The sequence below is a fragment of the Triplophysa rosa genome, linkage group LG14 (genome assembly GCF_024868665.1).
Source record: "Triplophysa rosa linkage group LG14, Trosa_1v2, whole genome shotgun sequence".
Classification (NCBI taxonomy): Eukaryota; Metazoa; Chordata; class Actinopteri; order Cypriniformes; family Nemacheilidae; genus Triplophysa; species Triplophysa rosa.
The window spans coordinates 3,913,741-3,936,098 of record NC_079903.1 but is presented as its reverse complement, the minus strand read 5'-3'; the positions used below and the strand labels follow the sequence as shown (position 1 = coordinate 3,936,098).

General features: G+C 37.9%; 1 protein-coding gene across 6 annotated transcripts in view; it reads right to left on the bottom strand.

Moving 5' to 3' along the window:
* slc8a2b (solute carrier family 8 member 2b) overlaps positions 1–22,358 on the bottom strand; it is a 140,706-nt gene that overhangs the window by 25,047 nt on the left and 93,301 nt on the right. For 5 of the 6 annotated variants that reach the window (XM_057350861.1, XM_057350863.1, XM_057350857.1 and 2 more), the window contains 4 exons: positions 10,146–10,587; positions 7,139–7,276; positions 866–1,093; positions 1–123 (listed from right to left, as the gene is read on the bottom strand). The exon at positions 1–123 is cut by the window's left edge and continues 207 nt beyond it. In XM_057350861.1, the coding sequence (XP_057206844.1) occupies positions 1–123; positions 866–1,093; positions 7,139–7,276; positions 10,146–10,587 (931 nt within the window). Of the gene's footprint in view, positions 124–865; positions 1,094–7,138; positions 7,277–10,145; positions 10,588–12,836; positions 16,001–22,358 lie in introns of those variants that run through there. The other variant, XM_057350858.1, reaches the window with a different exon arrangement.

The following is a 22,358-nucleotide window of genomic DNA, read 5'->3' as shown; positions in this document are numbered from 1 at the left end:
TGTTCTTTTGTCGGCACGGTAACGTTTGGACATGTACTTGTAGAAGAGGAGGCGACGATCGGCGATCCAGGCCAAGATCACGCAAACGGGAAAATAACAGAGAGTGACCAGAGCTTCCCAAACCTACAATACAAAAACACACGCACAACCAATGAAGAAATAAATGCATAATCCAAAACACAAGGTTTTATCCTAAAGGATATCCCTTACAGAAAAGACACATGAATTTCACATTTTTTTTTTTACATGTTTTTCGCATGTGATCACATGTATACAACATGTGTTCAACATGTGCAAAAAAACACGTGTGATCACATGTGAAATGTGTGTTTTTGGAACATTTTGGTGTGAATTCCATGTGAATTCCCACGTGAAACCCATGGGATAACATGTAAAAACCCATGGGATGACATGTGCAACATGTGGTGACGTGAAGAACATGTGATCACATGTGGAGACATGTCGCATATGTTATCCCATGGGTTTTACGTGGGAATTCACATGGTATTCACACCAAAATGTTCCAAAAACACACATTTCACATGTGATCACGTGTTTTTTGCACATGTGAATTTCGTGTGTCTTTTCTGTAAGGGATATGTAATCAAATTTTACCTAAAGAAAATAATAGATAGTCAATTGAAGACACTTCAAGATCTTGCACTGGTTTGTTATTTTACGTGACATTATATTGATTCATTTAGCATGCGCTTTTCTCCAAAGCGATTTACAAATGAGAGAGAATTTAACACTTTTTTCAATGACAATTCATTTCAAAGTCAATTTTCATGACAATTTAAGCAAATAAATATGATCCGACATGTTCTTGACATATTCAGTAGACAAATACTAAATGTACACTGACCTCCACGACTCCAGGTGAGATGATGGAGAGGATCAGGTAAAGCCAGATGTAAGCAAAGATACTCCAGAAGGCCGTGATGAAGAACACTCTCAGATGTTTGATCTTCCTCACCTCACCGTCAGGTATCACCCACACACAGATCGCGATGATCACAAACATATTAAAAGCAGCGCTGCCCACGATAGTGCCCGGACCCAGATCACCGGCCAAGAAACCATGACCACACACCTGAAACAATCATACACATGTACAGTGACCAAAACACAAACATCAATCATAACCAATCAGAACACAAGCTTAATATACACAGCTGTGTATTGTCAGCTTTTAGACCAATAACAATTTACATTTGTGAGGAGCTAGCAAGTATTCTTTTGTAGTTAATGAGTCAATGGGGGGCAAGATCTGTTTGGTTATAAGCATTCTTCCAAATATCTTTCTCTGTGTTCACCAGAACAAAGGAATGTATACAGATTTGCAACAACTCGGAGGTGATTGGGTGAAAAAAATTCACATTTTTGGGTGAAGTATCCCTTTAAATTAGATTTTTTTTCAGAAAACCAGAATATTCAAGTAAAAGCATTGATATATTTTTGTTGGAGTAGACCGGACAAATAATAGTGGTAAATTATACTAAAAAAAATTATTTATATATATATATATATATATTTATATAAGCATGTTTTGCCAAAAAAAAGTGAAGCCATGATGCCTTAGCAAGTTTTTATTAATCATACATAAGCCATTAATGAAGTATATTTTAATAAAAATATACATGTAACATTTTATAAATGCAGAAAACTATATAGGTAATGAGAATGAAAAAAGAGAATATTAAATTTTTAACTAGAAAATCTAGTAATCTGTTAACCTGGTAGCCATTTAAAGGGTACTGGTAGATGTGTTTCTTCACATAAAGGTAAAAAGTTCTACATTAATATTTTGTCAACAAATTTTTTGTCATTCGAGAAGATCTAATTATTTTTTCAGAATATTTTAACTCTACCCTGTTTTAATTAGAACATAACGCACTCAGACAAATCGGGATGCGTTACGGTGATGAGAATTTCAGCAGAAAAAGCAATACAACACACAAATAATTAATTCCTGTTAAAATGATGCTTTGTGCAAGGTAGAGAACACAATTATGTTTATCATGATCATTTTTGTGTTACCGAATTGTATGTTTTGTAATTTAAATCTTTACTGCCGTGATGTTTCAATTTTTTCGTAAGAATGACCCATAATAGACTACAGTTTTACCATCAAGAAATTAGTCAAGTACATTTTTAGCCCAAAATAAAAAATAAAAAAACACACAAACACAATTTTGCGGGGTCCACAGAATGTGTCTCTAAAGTTTCTGCTCAAAATACACCACAGATTACTTATTAAATACCATGATCTAAATGTCCATTTCTGAACGTGAGGGAAAACGCTGAGCTTATGCTTCCAGTAATAACAAATCTGGAGGCTAACACTGTGTCTACACTGGACACGAGTGGTGCGACTGTTCACAATTAATGCGGTGCGACACGTCAAATCCTAAAGTGTCACATAAAGCGGGCAAGATGCCCTCTCTTATCTTTAAAGATTACGTATTTTTAAGGTCCTACTTTGGTTTATGAGTGTCCAACAAGTTTACGTACATGCACGGTGTAAAAAACTCATTACATTACATTTTCTAATAATAGGCACTGGGCAGTTATTATTACCATACTTCTTGACTGACTCTCAAATGATTTGTTCGGCGATTCATCCGCCTAATCCCCTCCTTTCTGTCAGCCTACTCTGATCTGATTGGTCAGATGGTCTAGTCTGCTGTGATTGGTCTACCACGTGCAGTGTCTCAAATGGAAAGTAAGCGGGCATACACGGAGTGAGACAAATCTGACCCGGAACTGAAATTAGAACGACAGACGACTCGTTCGTGTGATTCAGAGTCAACTCACTTTTTCCCAAGCCAATAACTTTGTGATTCGTTCATTTTCGGCTTTACAACTTGGCAGACTGCTTACATCCACACACAGCAACATTACACACAGCACGAAATGTGATTTTAAGGTCATTTACTCTTTAAAAACCGGACCCAACGTTTATTGAAGGGACATGGATGGCATCAGTCAGCGGTGCTCAGATGAAACTCTGGAGATACAAAATCCAGCCATGGCACAGAGCAAAAGTCACATAGTTTCTGATTCAATTATATGATATTTGTCACAAATCGTCATTAATGTAATATACGTACTGACTTCATCCAACGGCCTGAATAAGGATGTGACATGCTGGACACAGAACAATCCGCTTTGTCACTGCGCAGTAAATAAAAAAATACCTGTTCACAACATCTAGTTACCGTCATCCAACATTTTAGGTTTTAACTACCAACTTCCTACAACAAACGAATCAGTAACACTCTCAAAAAAAAACACAGTCCATTATCTATCACAACATCATGAAAGTAAACCTGTTGATTTAACCTTTGGATAACATTGCTTACAACAGGCAACTTCAAGTCCGACAGCGATTGTTTTCATTTACCACTTAAAACAAGACCTTAACTAACATGCAATCTTTTCGCATAAAGTCCTCCCTGACTCATATTCCTGTGTTCTTTATTTAGTCTGGGTTAGTTCCTCGTCCTCTCTCATCCATCTCGGGGGTTTATGAGCCCTAAGGCCTGTCACTGCCTGCATGACACTACAGATAAAGAATCATTCTTATACTTCTATGCACGCACACACAAAACTTGTATGTTTTGTATGTTAAGGCGCTTCCTGCTTAAAACAAACAAACACACAACGTGTGCAAGAATTGCATTAAAAGGCATTTTATAAAAGCCTCTATCTTCTTCTAGGCTTCTGGAGAATTCTCCTGTTCAAGACAAGTCTGCTTGTGTTCTACGCTCTGGGAAACTTGAGTAACTTCAGTTTCAACCTCATTCATGCACTGTGTGATGCATACAAACATTACAAGGGCTTCCTCAAAACACAAAGCCTTAAACTGACTGACTGGCTTTAAGCAATTTCTGGGAATCAGGGATGCTTTATTAAATGGTCCATTTGGAAACCAAGTCATGCTACAAGCTTGACTATAAGCTATAAGCATTTCAACACTGAATCCTGCATCTTTGAATCTGGACTTTACATTGGGGCACTCAGGCAAAAACTATATATAAATAAATACTAATAAAAATAAAATATTCTATGCCAGTCAGCTATGCAAAACAAACTAGACACATTGTCATGTTTTGTGTCTAGTCTAAGAACAAAATTTAGTAAATAAATTGACAATAAGTTTAATTTAAAGATAAGGTATGTACAATAACAAGTTACCAGTAATCATGTTCATCAAATTTAGCTTTATTCCATTCTAAAGATTGTTCATGGCCACAATAAGTGCAAAGTGGACCAGATTTACTGAGTCAAAACACCCAGATGTCTAGGTGGCCAGAAAAGGCTTCATGCAAATATGCAACAAGTTTTGCTTTGCGAAACATATAACATCAAAACGTTCCTTAGAAAATGTAACTGTAAACTGTAACGTTTTGCCTGTTAGTGCAGCTGATAAATCCCTAATGAAATATCAAAAAGTATGGCGGGCCGGGCACTGAAACTTTGCTCATGATTTCTCCTCTCTACACAATAAATTACTCACATTTTTGAGAGCACTCGGCACATGTGGAAATTATCAAGCCAACTAAGGTTAAAGACCCCACTGGGAGCAACAACAGTAGGATCCACAGAGCCAAAAAACAAATTTCAAAGAATGGCACACGTGATCCTGTTTTATAAGCTTCATTATACAGGAAACAAATGCTGACAAACATACGTGGGCTCGATCTGTTAACTCTGAATTACCGCAGGTCTGGGAAAGAAGTAAACAAGCTGCTGTATTTAGTGTTCCATTTGCATTGTGTAAAGGTCTTTGCACATACAGTCCGAAATTTACGTCAGCGTTTTTTCGTATTTGGCGCTATTTGGTTTGTACGGTGTCTCTGAATTGTTAAAAAAGGCCTCTCAAAATGCTTGCTACGGATGACGGAAAACGCAGAAAATCGAACCCAGTCCAAATTTTTTATGACGGACGAAAATATCGGAGGCAATGTGTAAATGTGATTGACATAACGTGAGGTCTTATTATTTTTTAACGTGTGGAAATTTCGGACGCAAATTTCAGACTCAATGTGCAATGGGCTTTAGGGTGTGATAAAGTAGCCTACTAATAATGGATACAGCAGACCTGTGTACACCACAAAGTGTTGATTTCAATGAGGTGTCTGAAAGAATGAGTGTGTGAGAGAAGAGAGAGAGAGAGAAATGGGTGATGACAGACAGTGCCCCTTTTTTATCTAAAGTCCTGATATGTCCCACATACCTTTGAAAATTAGCCTAAAACAAAGAAGGAAAAAAANTATCAGTGCATCTCTAGCAATATACTTGCATAAATATATACAGTATACACTAATATAGGATAGGTACATACAGTAGGCTAATTGTGATATTTCATTATATTTTTATTGTCACATTCACAGCTTTTCTAAAGCCTTGCATTGTTCACAATGCAAAAATACATATACGCAATGCAAAAATACAAGACAAAACGACTCAGAATTGTGTGTGTGAACACCTGTGACTGTACGACTGCTCTCTCTCTCTCTCTCTCTCTCTCTCTCTCGCTCTCTACTGTATACAGCAGCAGGTACTGTTCAGCCTCATGTCTCTGGGGGTTCATCTCTGAAACACAGATAATTCATTCTGTGCCTCGACTCCAGCTGAGCCTCCAATGAGATTTCACACATCTCACACCAAATTCTGATGAATATCAGCCTGAGTGAGTCTCTCATCTGCTGCCTGCTCTTAAACACGCAATCTTTCAAGATGAAGGATGCTTTGTTATGTTGTTTGGATAGCAATCTCACTGTGATGTTGAGCATGGTGACCTGACCGAGGTCTTAACACATTAGATGCAGAGTGACAAACACACGTTGACAAATAAAGTCTGGATAAAAGTTCTGTCAATAAAGTTCTGCCGGCGCTCCGGTGATGTGCTAAATTTCGTCCGGCGCAGCGGTAAGCAGCTTCCACAGGCCGACACGGCGGATCTGAGACGGGGATCGTGTGGTTTCTATGCGGTGGACAGTGAGAAATGAGGCAGCGGCGCTCTGTGTCTCGCTCTCATTAATAAACATTTGACTATCTGGACACTCATTAGAAAGAACAACGCTCTGCAGGCCAAATGTTACCCAGCATGCAACACACAAACTTTAAACAATTCACACACACAGTTTCTGTCTTGAAGCATTAGTAAATTGTTCTCTGAGAACATTATCATCGCTCAGGGGTTGAGCTTTCATTGTCCATGAGATATAATGGAGTTCTCTCAGTCGTGCTGTATTTAGCCTTTTATCTCAGATCTCAATATTGTGTTTCATTTCAGTGTCAACTCAGTCTCAGATGTTTCTCCTAAAATTGCTTATAAATAAAGAGAATCAAATGATAGTGTAATTGTTGAAACACATGAAGAGTATGGAGGTGTAAAAAAGGCTCAGAGATGACGTATTTTTGTATGCAAACCCCGGAAGCGAGTTAGCATTTTAGGACTTCCGGTTCCATTGCTCCAAAGTCTATGGGTTTTTTTGAATGGGTTTTTGGTAAATCGCCCGAAATAAGGTCTGTGGTAAACAAAACCTCTAAATATTTTAATGTTTTATTCTATGATAATCATGAATATATATATGATCACAAATAATGCAACAAGGACACAAATCTCTCAAAACGTAGATGCGGATTCATTCACGGAGTAATAACTTACCAGGGAACACATTTTTAATAAAGTTTGAAAGAATTGTCGGAGGCTTGGTGGTGATGACGTAGATATCGAGTGACCTTAAGTGTAGTCTGTTTGTGTTAGCTTTTTACTTCTGCCGACTGTATTTCGGCTTCAAAGGTAACAAATGTGATGTTAGTTTGAAAAGATTATCTTGATAGACAAAACGTGTAAACATCATAAACCTTTGTTAATCACAGAGCTTATTTTTGTCGACCTTCCGAAAGTCTATGGGAAAAATGCATAGGCTTTCGGTCGAGGGAACCAGGGCGGTGCTTACTTCCGGGTTAGCCTATAAAAATACTGCATCTCTGAGATACTGGATTGAGATGTCAGATGGATTTCGGTCTTTGCTAATAACCTCCAGCCCACAATAATGATCATTGAGCCATCTGCTGTATGTCAGGAGTGTTTATGTATTTGTCATTGGAATATCTCACCCACCTCGATGACGGACAGGAGAATTTCAGGAGCGGATGAGCCGAGTGCCATCAGGGTCAAATTGGACACGGTTTCATTCCAGATTCTTACCGTGGCCACAGATGTCTCTCCGTTGGGCATCGTGATGGTCACCTCCTTCTCCTGTGTGATCAAAGAGGAAAACAGCTTTCAATAACCACACAGATATACTGTACTCATAAAATGATAACATGAAACATTTTATTTTTGTTGTGGTTGGAAGAGAAAGATTAAAAACAGAATGATTGATTTGGTGTAAAGAAATATAAGACTCAAGACAAACTTTTTTTTAAATCGATATAACTTGCAGACAGAGATTAATCATTAATACAATCAGGAACGTGTAGTAAAACATCTAGTTTTGACCAATTTTTCAATAAAACTTGAATCTTGTCTTTGAGCTAAACTTCACCTTCACAGGAAATCTTCACAGCCTAATGCTAAAATAATTTCCATAAAACCGTCGTTGAATCAATAAAAACTTGACAGCCAGTCGGCCTCAGCGGGATGCCAAACCTACTGCCAATTCAATAACGCTCCTGAACTGAGGGTTTGTAATTCTGGCAATGTTTTCTCATTGTTAAAACGGTTTGTTCTCATCGCAACTGCGGTCGCTCAACCTGTCACGGCTCATTTGTTTCCTCTGAGATAAAGAATGGAGGTGGAGTTTGTTTTGTTCGGTTTGGCCGCAGGCTCTGAAGTGTTCGTGGTGCGGTGTTGAGACCCTCAGCATCCGCTCAAGCACTGCTCTGGCAACGCTTTACTTTAATAATTTGCAAAGTGCATTTCAGACGCTGTGACCAGCGGTCATGAAGATGCATCTAACAGATCCTGTGCCTGCACACGTGAGACGCCCGATGGTGAGAAACAACAAAGACTACTGATGGTGCTCTTTCTACAACCTTATGAATCTCTTCTTTACTTAATGATTCAAGATTGCACAGTTTCCATTCTCAACAAGAGACGCATTTAAACAATTGACAGACGCTTTTATAAAATGTGACCAATCGCAACCAATGAGAATCTACGTGCCCCCTTTGAGGTTCGCAGGAAGTAATATTCAATTTACCCATAATTCATTCTAATTCAAATAAATTAGTATTTCAGTAGACATGAGTAGGGCGGCCTACATCACATCAATAACATCAGGTCTCCGTGCCTGTCCTTCTCTAACATCTCACGACTATTTTTGCTCGACACTGGTGCTGTTTATACAACGCCCGCATTTCCCATGACCCACAGAGGTGTCCACGTGTTTTGATAGGGGTGGATGAAGCGTCTTTCTAAGGGACGCTTTGATTAATGAGGGAAACTCAATGCTGTTCCCTTTGATCTCACCAAGGATAGAGAGAGAGAGAGAGAGAGAGAGAGAGAGAGAGAGAGAGAGAGAGAGAGAGAGAGAGAGAGAGAGAGAGAGAGAGAGAGAGAGAGAGAGAGAGAGAGAGGAGAAGAGAGAGAGAGAGAGAGAGAGAGAGAGAGAGAGAGAGAGAGAGAGAGAGAGATCAGCTGCACTCCCTCAGAAACAAACTACTGCCTTAATCTGTTACAATCAATGCACATATACACTGTTTACTTTTATTCCATTCTCATGTTTCTGCCTGAAATGTACATTTGATATATATTTTTTTATTTTCTATATTTCATTTGTTTATTCACATATACTTTATTTTATATTTCATTCTATATTTTATCTCTTACTTATTAGCACCTTATTTTAATTTTACTCTAATGTTTGTACTTATTGTAGACATGATTGTATATGTCTTTTGTTATGTTCAATGCTTTGGCAAAATTGTAAGAAGACGCAATCATGCCAATAAAGTACCTTGAAATTGAATTGAATCTATATTTTGTATGTGAAGATGAAATATCAACAGTTATTTATTTTAATATACATAAACTGATGTTTATAAAATTGAAACCAAATAGGTGTGTTGCGAGGTGGCGGTGGTAAATAAACACTTCTTCTGCAGACTCTTTACTGCAGTATTTAGTATGAATTAATGTGTTAGGTGAATAAAGATGCTTTCAGATCGGACTGTTTAAACAGCCGTGTAGTATAAAACACTGACATCGAGTTGTTAATATGGGCCTCTTAAATTGGATTACTTTAACTAAATGGTGAAATAAAGTACTTAAAGTTGAGTATTGACTATAGAAAACAAGGCTCTTTAATAAAAGCGACAGGTTTATGCAGCGTGAGTCAGCAGAGGTGAGAGATGTGGGCGATGTCATCGAGACAAAAAAAGAAACATCAAGCACACGTTTAATGCTACTCAAACGCTTGCAAAGAGCCAAGATTATTTTTGTTGTAATACCTGCAATTACAAGCTAAACTCCAGTTTAAGGGAAGGTGATGTGAGACGCATAAAAATTTCCGTTTTAATGCAATTGTGTTCCTTACAATGACACTTACAATTGACCAAGACTGTCAAGACAAGAAAGAAAACATAAAAGTGCAAACAGAAGTAAAAAGTCATCTTGAAAATACACAAAAGTAAATGCAGAATTTTTCTCGGTTTTAAAAGGATAGTTTGCCCAAATATTAAAATTCTTTCATGATTTATTCACACTCATGTCATGTCAAACCTGTATCACTTTCTTTCTTCTGCAGAACACAAAATAAGATATTTAGAAAAATGTTGATAACCAAACAACCCCATTGGCTTCTATTGTATGAACACAAAACCACTGAGACATTTCTCAAAATATCTTCTTTTGTGTTCCACTAAAGAAAGAGTCACATACAGGTTTACAACCACATGATGGAGAATAAATGATGAAAGAATTTAGATTTTGGGGTGAACTGTCCCTTTAAGAACAACCATGGATTAAGCAGTAAATGGTTCAGATCACTTACAGTACAAAGCAAACAAAAATCATGAATTTAATGCTTTATAAAACTTCTGCACTGAAATAAAGCAATCATTTGACATTCAAGTCTATAAAACGAATCGACATGCAGCATTTGAGGATGGCGTTTTTATCTCACCTGTGAGGTGATCACCTCTATAGAAGCCATGAATCGATCCGCGATGATGGACACGCCCAGAAACATGTACATGAGAAAGACAAAGTAGATGATGGCCCGGGCGATCTGTTCTCCCAGACCAGGATTCACAGGTTTCCAAACAGGCAGAATGATTCCAGGTGCACACTCGACCGGACTGCTGCACTTCCCATTGGATCCCTCGTCGACATCCGTCAGGTTACTGTAGAGTTCTGAAGGAAGCTCCGGAGAGATGGAAGGCTGGAGAGACGAATCCTCCCGCTGGGATTCAGGAACACAGGCTGGAGGAAGAGAAAGGACGACACACAGGGACAGGAGGAGGACAGGAGAGCGTCGAGAGGAGAAGAGAGCCATGATCTCACTCCTCAGAGTCTTTAAGAGTTCAGAGGAGGAGAGATGAAGAAACGCACGAGGTGAGGAAGACCTGAGGAGAACATATGAGAGAAAATCAAACCAAACAGGTTCACTGTGTGCAGACAAACACATACAGTGAGGGAAATAAGTATTTGATCCCCTGCTGATTTTGTAAGTTTGCCTACTTACAAACAAATGAAGGGTCTATAATTTTTATGGTGGGTTTATTTTAACTGATAGACACAGAATATTAAAAAAAATCAGGGGAAAAAATGTTATATAAAGGTTATAAATTGATTTGCATTTCAGTCAGTGAAATAAGTATTTGATCCCCTACCAACTAGCAAGAATTCTGGCTCCACAGATTGGTTATGTGCCTATATGGACCACAGATTAGTCCTGTCACTTTAAGAAAGTACTCCTAAATCAGCTTGTTATGTATATAAAAGATGCCTGCCAACAGAATCTGTATCTTCCAGTTCAACCTCTCCAACACCATGGTCCAGACCAAATAGGTTTTAAAGGATGTCAGCGACAAGATTGGAGACCTGCACAAACCTTGAATAGGCTACAGACAGAAGCTTGGTGAGAAGGAGACAACTGTTGGTGTGATTATTTGGAAATAGAAGATATACAAAATAACTATCAAATGCCCTTGTTCTGGAGCTCCCTGCAATATTTCCCCAATGGGGTAAAGATGATCATGAGAAATGTTAAAGATCAGCCCAGAACTACACGGAAGAAGCCTGTTAATGATTTCAAGACAGTTGGGAACACAGTTAGCAAGCAAAACATTGGTAACACATTGGTAACACGCTATGCCACAGTAGACTGAAATCCTGAAGCACCCGCAAGGTCCTCCTGCCCAAGAAGGCCCGCCTGGCTCGTCTTAAGTTTGACAATGAACATCAAAATGATTCAGAAAAGGCTTTGGCGAAAGTGCTGGCACTGCTGTGAGACCAAAATGGACTCCTGTGTTTGGAGGGAGAGAAATGCTGACTATGAGCCCAAGAACATCATGTCTACAGAGAAGCACAGTGTTGGAAACATTCTGCTTTAGGGCTTTTTCTCTGCTACAGGTATACAGGATGACTTCACCGCATTGAGGGGCTGAGGGACGGGCCCATGTACCGTAAAATCTTGGATGAGAACCTCCTCCCCTTAACTAGGTCACTGAAGATGGGTCATGGATGAGCCTTTAACATGACAAAGACGCAAAACATATTGCCAAGACAAGCAAATAGTGGCTTAAGGAGAAGCACATTAAATGTCCTAGCCAGTCTCTAGACCCTAGTCCTATAGAACCTCTGTGAAGGAGGCTAAAACTCCAATTTGCTGAGCGACAGCCAAGAAACCTTAAAGATTGACAGAGGAGTGGACTAAATGTATCCGGACACATGTGCAAACCTGGTGACCAACTATCAGAAATGTCTGACCTCTGTGCTTGCCAACAAGGGTTTCTCCACAAAGTACAAAGTTATGTTTTGCTTGGGGATCAAATACTTATTTCACCGACTGAAATGCAAATCAATTTATAACCTTTATATAACATTTTTTTCCCCTGATTTTTTTAAATATTCTGTGTCTATCAGTTAAAATAAACCCACCATAAAAATTATAGACCCTTCATTTGTTTGTAAGTAGGCAAACTTACAAAATCAGCAGGGGATCAAATACTTATTTCCCTCACTGTACTGTAGAACATTTGTACAGTTTGACTGTATTTTCTTTTTCCTGTAACTCCTTCAAAAGAAAAATCACAGATGAGATCTCTTTACTATTTTGGTTATTTCTCCTACACATCAATAAGATTAAAATTTCTCATCAGATATTTCTCCCGAGAAAGAGTCAGAAAAAATGTCACAAATGTCATTGGAGTTTCAGAAGAGATGTCAATAATGTGTCAAACTGAGCTCAGACTTGTCAAGTCTGCAATCAAAAGTCAATATTATTGAAGATCTCAATATGAACTCAAACAATTCTCATAAAATTTACTCAAATCCAGATTATTTGACCTCTACAACCTACATTACACATACTCTTCATGTGTTTACGCAATTACACTCTCATTTGTTGCTCTTTTTAGTTCACCCAAACATCTGAGACTCAGTTGATACCTAAATATAACACACTTGAGAACTCAAATCTGAATGAGAAAGCAATAAAACATTCCTTGGGGTCAGTGAAATACACATATCTAAAGAACTGCTGTTCAACAAATTCTACAAATGAGATTTGATGTGCTGGTCTCTCTCTAAATGTAATTTAACACACACTTACAGTCGATGTTTTCAGAATACAGTATCTCATTACACTTACCCATAGTCTCTACTGTACATCCATCAAAGCGTAACACTGCCTAAAACAGTGTCAACGTCTCTCTCTCAGAATACTAATACAGTAAGACAGAGTGTCTTTGTTTGTATGTTTCACGCAGTGATGGGCTGCAGTGAGGTTAGCGGGTTACCTCGTCTCTTCTCTCATTAACAAAGCATCATTCTCTCGCTCTCTTTCTCTGGCCATCCCTCTTTATTCTCTCGCTTTCCCCCAGCACAACGTCACCCGTGTGACTGCACACCCGTCAATCGTGGAGAGCGGAAGAACCCGATATAGCAGTCTGAGTCATAATCTGAGCCGTAATAAAATGAATAGAGAAGACACCAGAACTGGCTGAGGGATGCAGACTTTAAAAACACAATAAAGGAGGAATAAAACAGAGGATTTGATGATCACAGGAGTGGGAGGACAGAGTGCACATTCAGTTTACAGCTTATGTGACCGTATAATGAGACACGAAGAGTTCGAACCGAGAAATTCAATTGAATGGAAACACATACAGACTCTCAGGACATCTAAATCTAGTTGCAAAGTATGACTCATAACTCATAACAACAACAGACAGTTCAACATTATTTGTGGTACAATATATCTGTATTTACACAACACAAAGTCACTATATGGTTTAATTCTTTAGTTTCAGGGGGTTTGGCACTGCAGTGTAAACTCTTGTTTAGCATTGGCTGTAAAGTGTTTGGGTGAGAGAGAGAAAAGAAGAAAATTTAGGACCATTAAAAATGTGAAACTCAATAATTTTTTGTGACTTAAGTATGTATTTTGTATTTTTAATTAAAAGTCAATCTGCTTCTCAGTGACCGGACTGAATATTTAAGAAATTAATCAGAAAATACCTTCAGCCCATCATCACTGTTGAGAGACACTGTAACTGTAAACATTATGACAAAACATCTGTAGCCTACTACAGCAATGACAACTACAATGAGAATAATAAAAAAATGTCACAATGCAAAAAATATGATTGGTCTTTTAAAAAGGCTCAGTTTACATATGCAAATTTTAATTCATCTACAGTATTTTCTTTTGTAATCAGGATAAAATGTGACCTGGACATGTTTTTGTGAGATTAATCCCATGACACATCCTCCTATTCTCTCTCTGCCACAAATACAAACATTCCCAAGTGCACAATGATTCATCCATTTAGCTGTTTCAGCAAGAGTACTCACATGCCAAACCCCGAGCACACTGATGCCAACAAACACACACACACACACATGCTGGTCTCAACACACACACACACACACACACACACACACACACACACACACACACACACACACACACACACACACACACACACACACACACACACACACACACACACACACACACACACACGCAGACACGCGCACACACACACGCACGCACGCATGCACACACACGCACACACACACACGCACACTGGTGCCGTTTTTCAGGCTATTCTGACACAGATCTTACATAAGTGTGTTATGTGGAACTCTTCAAACTGCTACACAATTCTTTACAGATTCTCTGCAGACACACAGATTTGGTTAATTTCATCTGCTGACCACGAGATATACAGTATATTGATATGATCTGATAAAATATGCCTGTGTTCATATAAAAACGAGAAAGTTTGAAATGTGGGGCCATTTGCTGTCATGCCCTAAAACCTGAGCGATTCGCTGATGTCACCCAAAGACATTATAAAGTCATTTTCCTTTAAATCGACCCTAACATTTTTCTTTCGAAGAGCTTTTACTCAGCGATTTCTGTTTTTATTCCTTTTGTGTTGTATTGTCAAATATTGTTTTTCTTTCTTAAAAAGCTACTTGTAAAGGCACTCAATTTACAAAACTATATTATTAATCAACTCAATATCAATCAAACAGAATATAGTTTCAACACTTAAACGTTACACATGTTAGCATGAGATTAGTGTTTAACCGGGATTATTCCTGTAAGGACCCAGATAAACCGCGCAGGTTATCCTGAAATCTCACATGCTCTGATCCGCAGTCCCGGCGTGCATCACTGAGCATGTCTGTACACATTTACAGTGGGCTTTAAAAACCCAGTGTGACATTTCAGCTTGGCCCTGGGAAGCTGGCAAATCCCGACTCGTATCCCAGTTTGACCTTTCACGGAAGAGGAAGACGGCGATCTACCAGCATGTCATCATCGCTGAAGATGTCACAACGATGCGATGAGAGATTCCTAGTTTAACATTTTAAACTTTGTTTCTGTTTACTCCCGAGTCAACATGAAGAAAATACTGTCCCACGTTTTTTGAAAGATGTTCTGAAGTAGACATAGACAATTCAGATTTATTATTTACTCACTTAATGTGCGTTTCAGCTCTTATTTGTGAATGATTCATGTCTGTGTGTCTTCATGCATTAAATCAAGACATGACCTACATACTGTATCTTCTCACGTTATGGAGGTAAATGATGTTGATTTTAATGATATCTATAAATGCTAATACATAAACAGACTAAAGATGCAGTCTGCACACTGTTTTCAATTCATACAAATGTCAATTTTGGAGATGACCATCACATCATTTTTTTCATAGTGTGACCGTTCCTTGTATCTCGGGACATTGAGGTCAGATCAGCCCACAGTTATTTGTTTACTTTATGTACTGTTTGCTTATTTATATGAATTTGGCTGCTGATTTACACAATAGAGAATAATCTAATGTCTCGTGTGATCTTCAGGCTTCATTTGAGGTCAGTTAAATAAGAAGCGTTTCTCTTTTGAGAAAGATACAGATTAACGCATCATGCAGAGCTGTCAGACATTTCATTTCTAAAACTGTCGACTGATGTTCACCACTCCATCAAAGCAACATCTTATTTCACATTTTCTTAATGCGCTGCCGCTGAGGCAGTAAAGAGACGGAAAACATCACACAGCAGCTGTTGGAAAGGCTAAAGGCTTCACATTATCATGCTAAAACTCTAATCACCGGAAAATAACATTTGCATACTGTGGGAATATTTTTCAGATAAAAGTATGATTTAAATATCAATATAATCAATAAGTGTTTTCTTTCATTAAATCATTAAGCTGTGTGATTTTGTCATGTGCTTGCTATCTTACTCAGTAAAATAGTTACTGTGGCAAATGGGGGTTGGAGCCATAAATTATCTAGATCAACACACACACACACACACACACTGTTTTTCACATGAAATGTTATGAATCAATCCACTGCATATGTTTTAAGTATAATCATGAGTTGTGATGTGTTTTAATGAATCATAGGATTAAGAAACAACGCTATATAATTAAAAACATTAGATGATTGAGTGTTTTCTTTTTACTAAAAGAATGTTAAGAATGTTGGTATGTTGTCCGGCCACAATAAACTGTTTCTAGGAGACCACTCCCCAAAAGAAACTGTCCTGGAGAACATTCCTCAGGACTGGCGATTGACCACAGGATATACGTTTTGAAATGTTATTTTACAGGAACTAAGAAAAAGGACTTCACGGTGATTGGTAGAAAGGGAGCAGCACTCCTTAAAAGGCAGAGGAGGAGTCAGAAGATACGAGCGACGTCACATACTTAATAAATATGGAGGTTTTTGAATATTTTGTGTTGTTGGCTTGTGGTGGAGTGAGGAGATCGTCTGACAACCCAAAGCTTTGTTACCTTTTTACATCTGATAATAAAACTTCTGTTTAATTTTGGAGAACGTCTCTGTGCAAATTTTTGAGCATGCAGGACTGCCTTTAAAGTCCAACAATACGCTAACTATAGATTATTATGTGCAAACAAGACAAAACAAGGTGAACTTGACACAGACAAAAAACATCAAACAGACAATGGCCCACAATTCATAGCGCTGCTCTTCCTACACCTGCTAAATATAGAGGATTAAATTCAAACTCATTAACAGGATTAATGCAAAGGTTGAAGTCATTACACCACACGATTCAACGCCGCTGCCGTACGGATGTTACACTTGAGTTATTATTGTGTCAGAGAACTGATTAAAGAGAACACAGGTCATCTGTTTCATATGACATTAATAGGGTTTTAATATTTCATGTTTGATGTGAACGGATGAGACTCAATGATGAACGTGAGGGGAGAGACGACAGATATGTATTATGATTTAATGAACGAGCAAATGCAACGATTTTAAAGAGTCGAAAAATCTCCCTCCAGACCCTTAATTTCTTTCTTCTGAAGAAAACAAAAGCAGAAATTTTGAAGGGTTTTCATGCAATTACAATAAACAGCCAGAGTGTCACGATCGACTGGCGTGGCTGAAGAACCCAAATACAGGCAGGCGTGAAGGGGTTAACAAAAGTGTTTATTTAACTCAAAACACAAAACAAAACCCATGCGGGGGTAAAATAACAAAGACAAGGGAATAAGAATAGCAGACTAAACAGGAACAATAACTAGACTAACAGAACACTTAAACTAAACTGACAACATCTAGATAAACATTCACTCACAAACAGCAAAAAGGTACAATGACTAGACAGGCTTGGGGAAACACTACGATGGCACACTGGAAACACAGGAACATGGAAAATAATCCAACAGCACAAGACAATGAGACATGAGGGCATTTATAGGGGAAGACAAATGAGGGATAACCACACAGGGCAGGTGGAAGACATTAGACACGGCCGGGAAACAATACAGGAAACGAGAGGGGCGGGGCTAATTACGAGACACTGGAGAGAACGCATATTATTGTCAAAAGGACAATAATATGTTTCTCTCCACACATAACCAAAGGCTTTGTCATGACTCTGCCACAGGACCAAGAAAAACATGACTAAGTGAGGCAGAGCCATGACACAGAGAACATTAAAGACTGACGCAAAAGCGCCATAAAATTATCATAAAATGATTAGTGACCTGCATTCCAAGTCTCCCTCCAGTGTTCAGGAACCGGCCAGGGCTCACGTTCTATGGGATTCCTTTTGTGCCAATAAGAATGAACGCAAACTTTTAAAAAACGAACAAAAATATACAATGAGAAAGAAAAAAAACACTTTGATAATGAAAACAATAAACTCAGTTGCAAGAATGTGACATGATTTCTTAACAATTTTCTAAGTTTCGTTTTTGCAAATAATAGTTTTGAATTCGCTGCTAGATTTTTCATTTGCGCTTTCCGAGTTTTCGTTTACGCTTCTCAATTTTTCGTTCGCCTTTCTGGCACAAAGCTCACGTGTGGGCGGGATTTATGGCCACTTTACTCTCATTGGTTAGTGAGATTTGGATTGACAGCTCCCTGACCAGGAAGTCGAAACTGAAGACAGTGCAGCGGATTAGAGAGCAATCTGTTTGCGGTTTTCTGTATAGTATTGTTTTAGTGTTTGTACTTAAATTACTTTCTTATTTTGTTAGTATATTAGCAGGGTTGCCAACTTTCACGCACTTAAAAGTGGGACACGCTTCCAGGCTCTATCACGCCGTAACAACAAGCCAACGTCGACTAAAGAAAGGATAGATAACGTTAGCCATATTCACATGCAACTTTACGTGTGTTTAGAGGCCGTCAAGACAGCAGTCTATAATTTATAATTACAATGATATCAGGAAAACGAGATGCCTAGTGAGTTTTGAGGATATATACAATAAAGTGTTATGCTTCCAGTTCATATTTCTAATTTATACATTATAATCGTGGTGGCATTTTATGTATTGTTTCTATCTTTAAATGTTTGTTTATAGTTTAAGAAGTCTCTCTTCTGCTTTTCTCTAACCTGTTTTATGTAGGTGTGTAAATACATAATGAAATTGATGTTTGCAAGAGGCAGACTAAATGAATAAAACATTGATAAGGCCTCTAATTATGTCACCTTATGAATTTGTTTTGTTGTAGCGTTTAAAAAACATAAATGTCATTTGAATGTATTGGTAGTGTTTTATGAGGTGTACTTTCTGTGAATGTAATGAAAGGGGTATAATACTGTACATTCACCATGAGTTTAAAAAGAAAGATACAGTACTTGACTTATAAGTGGACTTAATTCTTTAAAAGGAGACTGTATGCAAGAGCGACATCGTCATCCTCCTCCTCAGCTGGACACAAGTCACCCTCAGGTACATTTATGTAACCGAGATAATAAAATCGCTAAAAGTTTTAATCTCTGTACAGTAACTATGCAGCAATGTTTTCATTTAGCACGTTAATTTCTCACAACCCAATAATCTGTAACATGTCTTTATTGGATGTTATAATGCAAGTTGTTCGTTCCTTTTTAAGAAAATTATCTTACAGTCCATAAAATAATACCTGACAGAAAGTATAAAGCACACAATGAACGAGCTAAGTAAAGACAGAATTGCTACTGTACAGGAATACAACTTTTAGCGATTTTCTTTATTATCTGAATTACATTCATTTACCTGAGGATGAGGAGGACGCTTGGATCCACACCGCGCGTGACTTACCAACTTCAAATACCAATTACTAATATACTAACTAAATAAGAAAGTAGTTTTAAGTACAAACAATAAATATAACAGCATGCAGATCGTTCTCTAAGATTCGTTGCACTGTACTGTCTTCAGTATCGACTTCCTTGTCAGGGAGCTGTCAATCACAAACTCACTAGCCAATCAGCGTAAAGCGGCCATAAGTCCTGCCTACACGTGAGCTTTGTGCCAGAAAGGCGAACGAAAAATTGAGAAGCGTAAACGAAAACTCGGAAAGCGCAAATGAAAAATCTAGCAGCGAATTCAAAACTATTATTTGCAAAAACGAAACTTAGAAAATTGTTAAGAAATCATGTCACATTCTTGCAACTGAGTTTATTGTTTTCAATATCAAAGTGTTTTTTTTCTTTCTCATTGTATATTTTTGTTCGTTTTTTAAAAGTTTGCGTTCATTCTTATTGGCACAAAAGGAATCCCATAACGTTCGGGCCAAAAACAAGAAATGAACAGAAGCCAGATTCATTTCATTCTCCGGGAAAACAATTCCACACTTCACAAATCTGATGCCAGACACACTGCAGGGCAGAAAGGTGGAAATTGAATTTCCGTGCATTGGTTTGATTTACCAGTACAGTATGTGACCCTTCAGCAGGTGGCACCCGGGCGTGTGACTCTCCAGTACGAGCACCCGTGAATGTGCAAACACTGATGCATTGCATTCATGTTCTGCAGTAAGCATGACATCATAAACGTGACTTAATCAACCCAGACAGATGAGACGTTAAAAGCTCAATGATTCTGTAGATATCATCTTTTAACACCATAACACACATGAACAGATCAAATACATTTCAACAGTATTCTGTGTTAAAGTTATTCTAGTGTTCTATGCACTGCATAGACAGTTTCCTCTGCGCCTGTCCCAGAGTTTACTTCTGGTCTGTGTTTGTTTAACGGTCTGGCTAGTGGCTAATATTTTTTAATATTAAATTACATACATTTTTTTTGTATATTAATTGTATTAAATAAACAATTTGTTGAATGGGTCGTGTCACTTTGTCACATTTAAGTTTAGCCAAGTAATGGTTCTTCTACTGGTAAAATAACACTGGCTAGACCAGGGGTGTTCAATTAAAGTTCCAAGAGGTCCGGTCTTTAATTTTCTTTTAAACGGAGGTCCGGACAATATATATATTTTAAATAAATAAATATTTGATCAATTTAGCCCACTTTGATATACATAAGATATTTTCTTTCATCAGGCCATTTATTTTATATTTTGATATCCCCAGTATGTATGTACTGTATTTATGGATGATGTACATAGGCTCTGTGGCTTTAGGAGAATGACCTCTTAATAGAAGTCTGATATTAATATTTGTAAATAAAAAAACTACTGACAACATACAAACAACAAATGTAATGTAACAATTAAAGGCGCAGTTCTTGATTAACAGCGGCCACTAGTTTTGTATTATAGATTTGCCACGAATCGCTCAGTCCAAACACGACGGTAACCACCACAGTACAAAAAGATGTCGTTCTCATGTTGACGCAGGGAAGAGATTTTGCGGGCATTAGAAAGACTGTAGAAAGAGCGATGTCTTATGTATTACATAAAATAAAAGGTTTGTGGATTTTAAGTTTAAAAAAGAAGGATAAAAGTCAGGCAGGAGCTAGGACCTGTGTTAATATTATAAAGACTTTACAGCAGAGGCGCGTTAAGATCCGCGGTACTGAGGCTTTTAGCAGATATAGCCTACTCATAGATATCTATGGAGATACTTTCCTGCAGAGAGACGTTGGAGAGAAAGATCGTCTAAAAATCACCCCCGAGGATGCTTTGATTCGGATCAGTATGTGAGTAACGTACTAAAATACCAAGATATGTTGTGTTGTTGTAATATTAGCTGTGTGACGGAGCAGTTTTGAGTGTCATTGTTTATCTGGAACCGCTTTAATATTGTGCTCATCCAGATACTGGATAGAGAGAGAGAGAGAGAGCGTGCTGGTGCTAAAACTGGAGAGCGAGCGAGAGCGCGTTTTACTTTTTTACTCAATGATGAATAAAATTTCTGTTAATCCGCAGGGTCACATGCGTTCCGCACTGGAGAGCATGATCCATACGGATCTTCTCGTGATCCGTTTCACCACGATACTGCAGCGGAGAGGGAGAGGAAAAGTGCGTTGTAGAGTTGTTTGTCCGTTTAGGGCTGCTGTACAAAACATGGCTGCGAATTCAATGTATGTAGGCCCACTCTGTATGTAGATATAAATAGCTTATTCTAAGGTATTACAAACTTAATGGTTCATTACGTAAGGTCTTTATACACCTCTGAAGAAATAGTTTTGTATATTATATTGTATTTCTGTCAATAGATCCTCCTAAAAATGCCGTATTGTTCCTTTAAAATGCTTTCATCATAAACAGTAAACAAAGTTACTTACTAAATTAGCCTTTTCTTTCCATGCCATTCATACCAGAAATATTCTATTTTTAAATAATTTCCCACTTAGTACGTTGTCCAAATGACATTATTCAATGGATTAAATCAGAAATATACAGTAGAGTAACACAAAACCCTTCATGCTGTGAGGCCAGAGATGATAAACACATTCAATTACACTGCTGTGCGGATGGATCCAGGCGAAAGAAATGATGGCTTTTGGATGCATCAATTTCAAGCTGTTTAAAGCAGAGCATATAAGATAACAGCACACAGTAATCACATAAAATGAGGTCAGAGAAGCAAATGATATTGTTCTTCCTGAGGTGGTTAGAATATCAACGTTGGCGATCTTAGACAGTATTATACATCAAACATCATTTTCCACCATTATGACATTACAGTGAGATTAGCAGTCTTATCTGAAATAACCCAACAGAACGCAACGGTGATCATCAACGTTCAAAGCCACTTTGGCCTCTTGAGTGATTTTCTCATTTATTTTCTCCATATGCATTTCAAACAATAAACAATGAACATTACAATTTATATAAAGCCATTTGGAAAATGTTTACCGAGGGAATCAAAGAGTATAAAACACCAAACATGTATACAATATAAATTAAATAAATACGCAGTTTGAGCATGTATG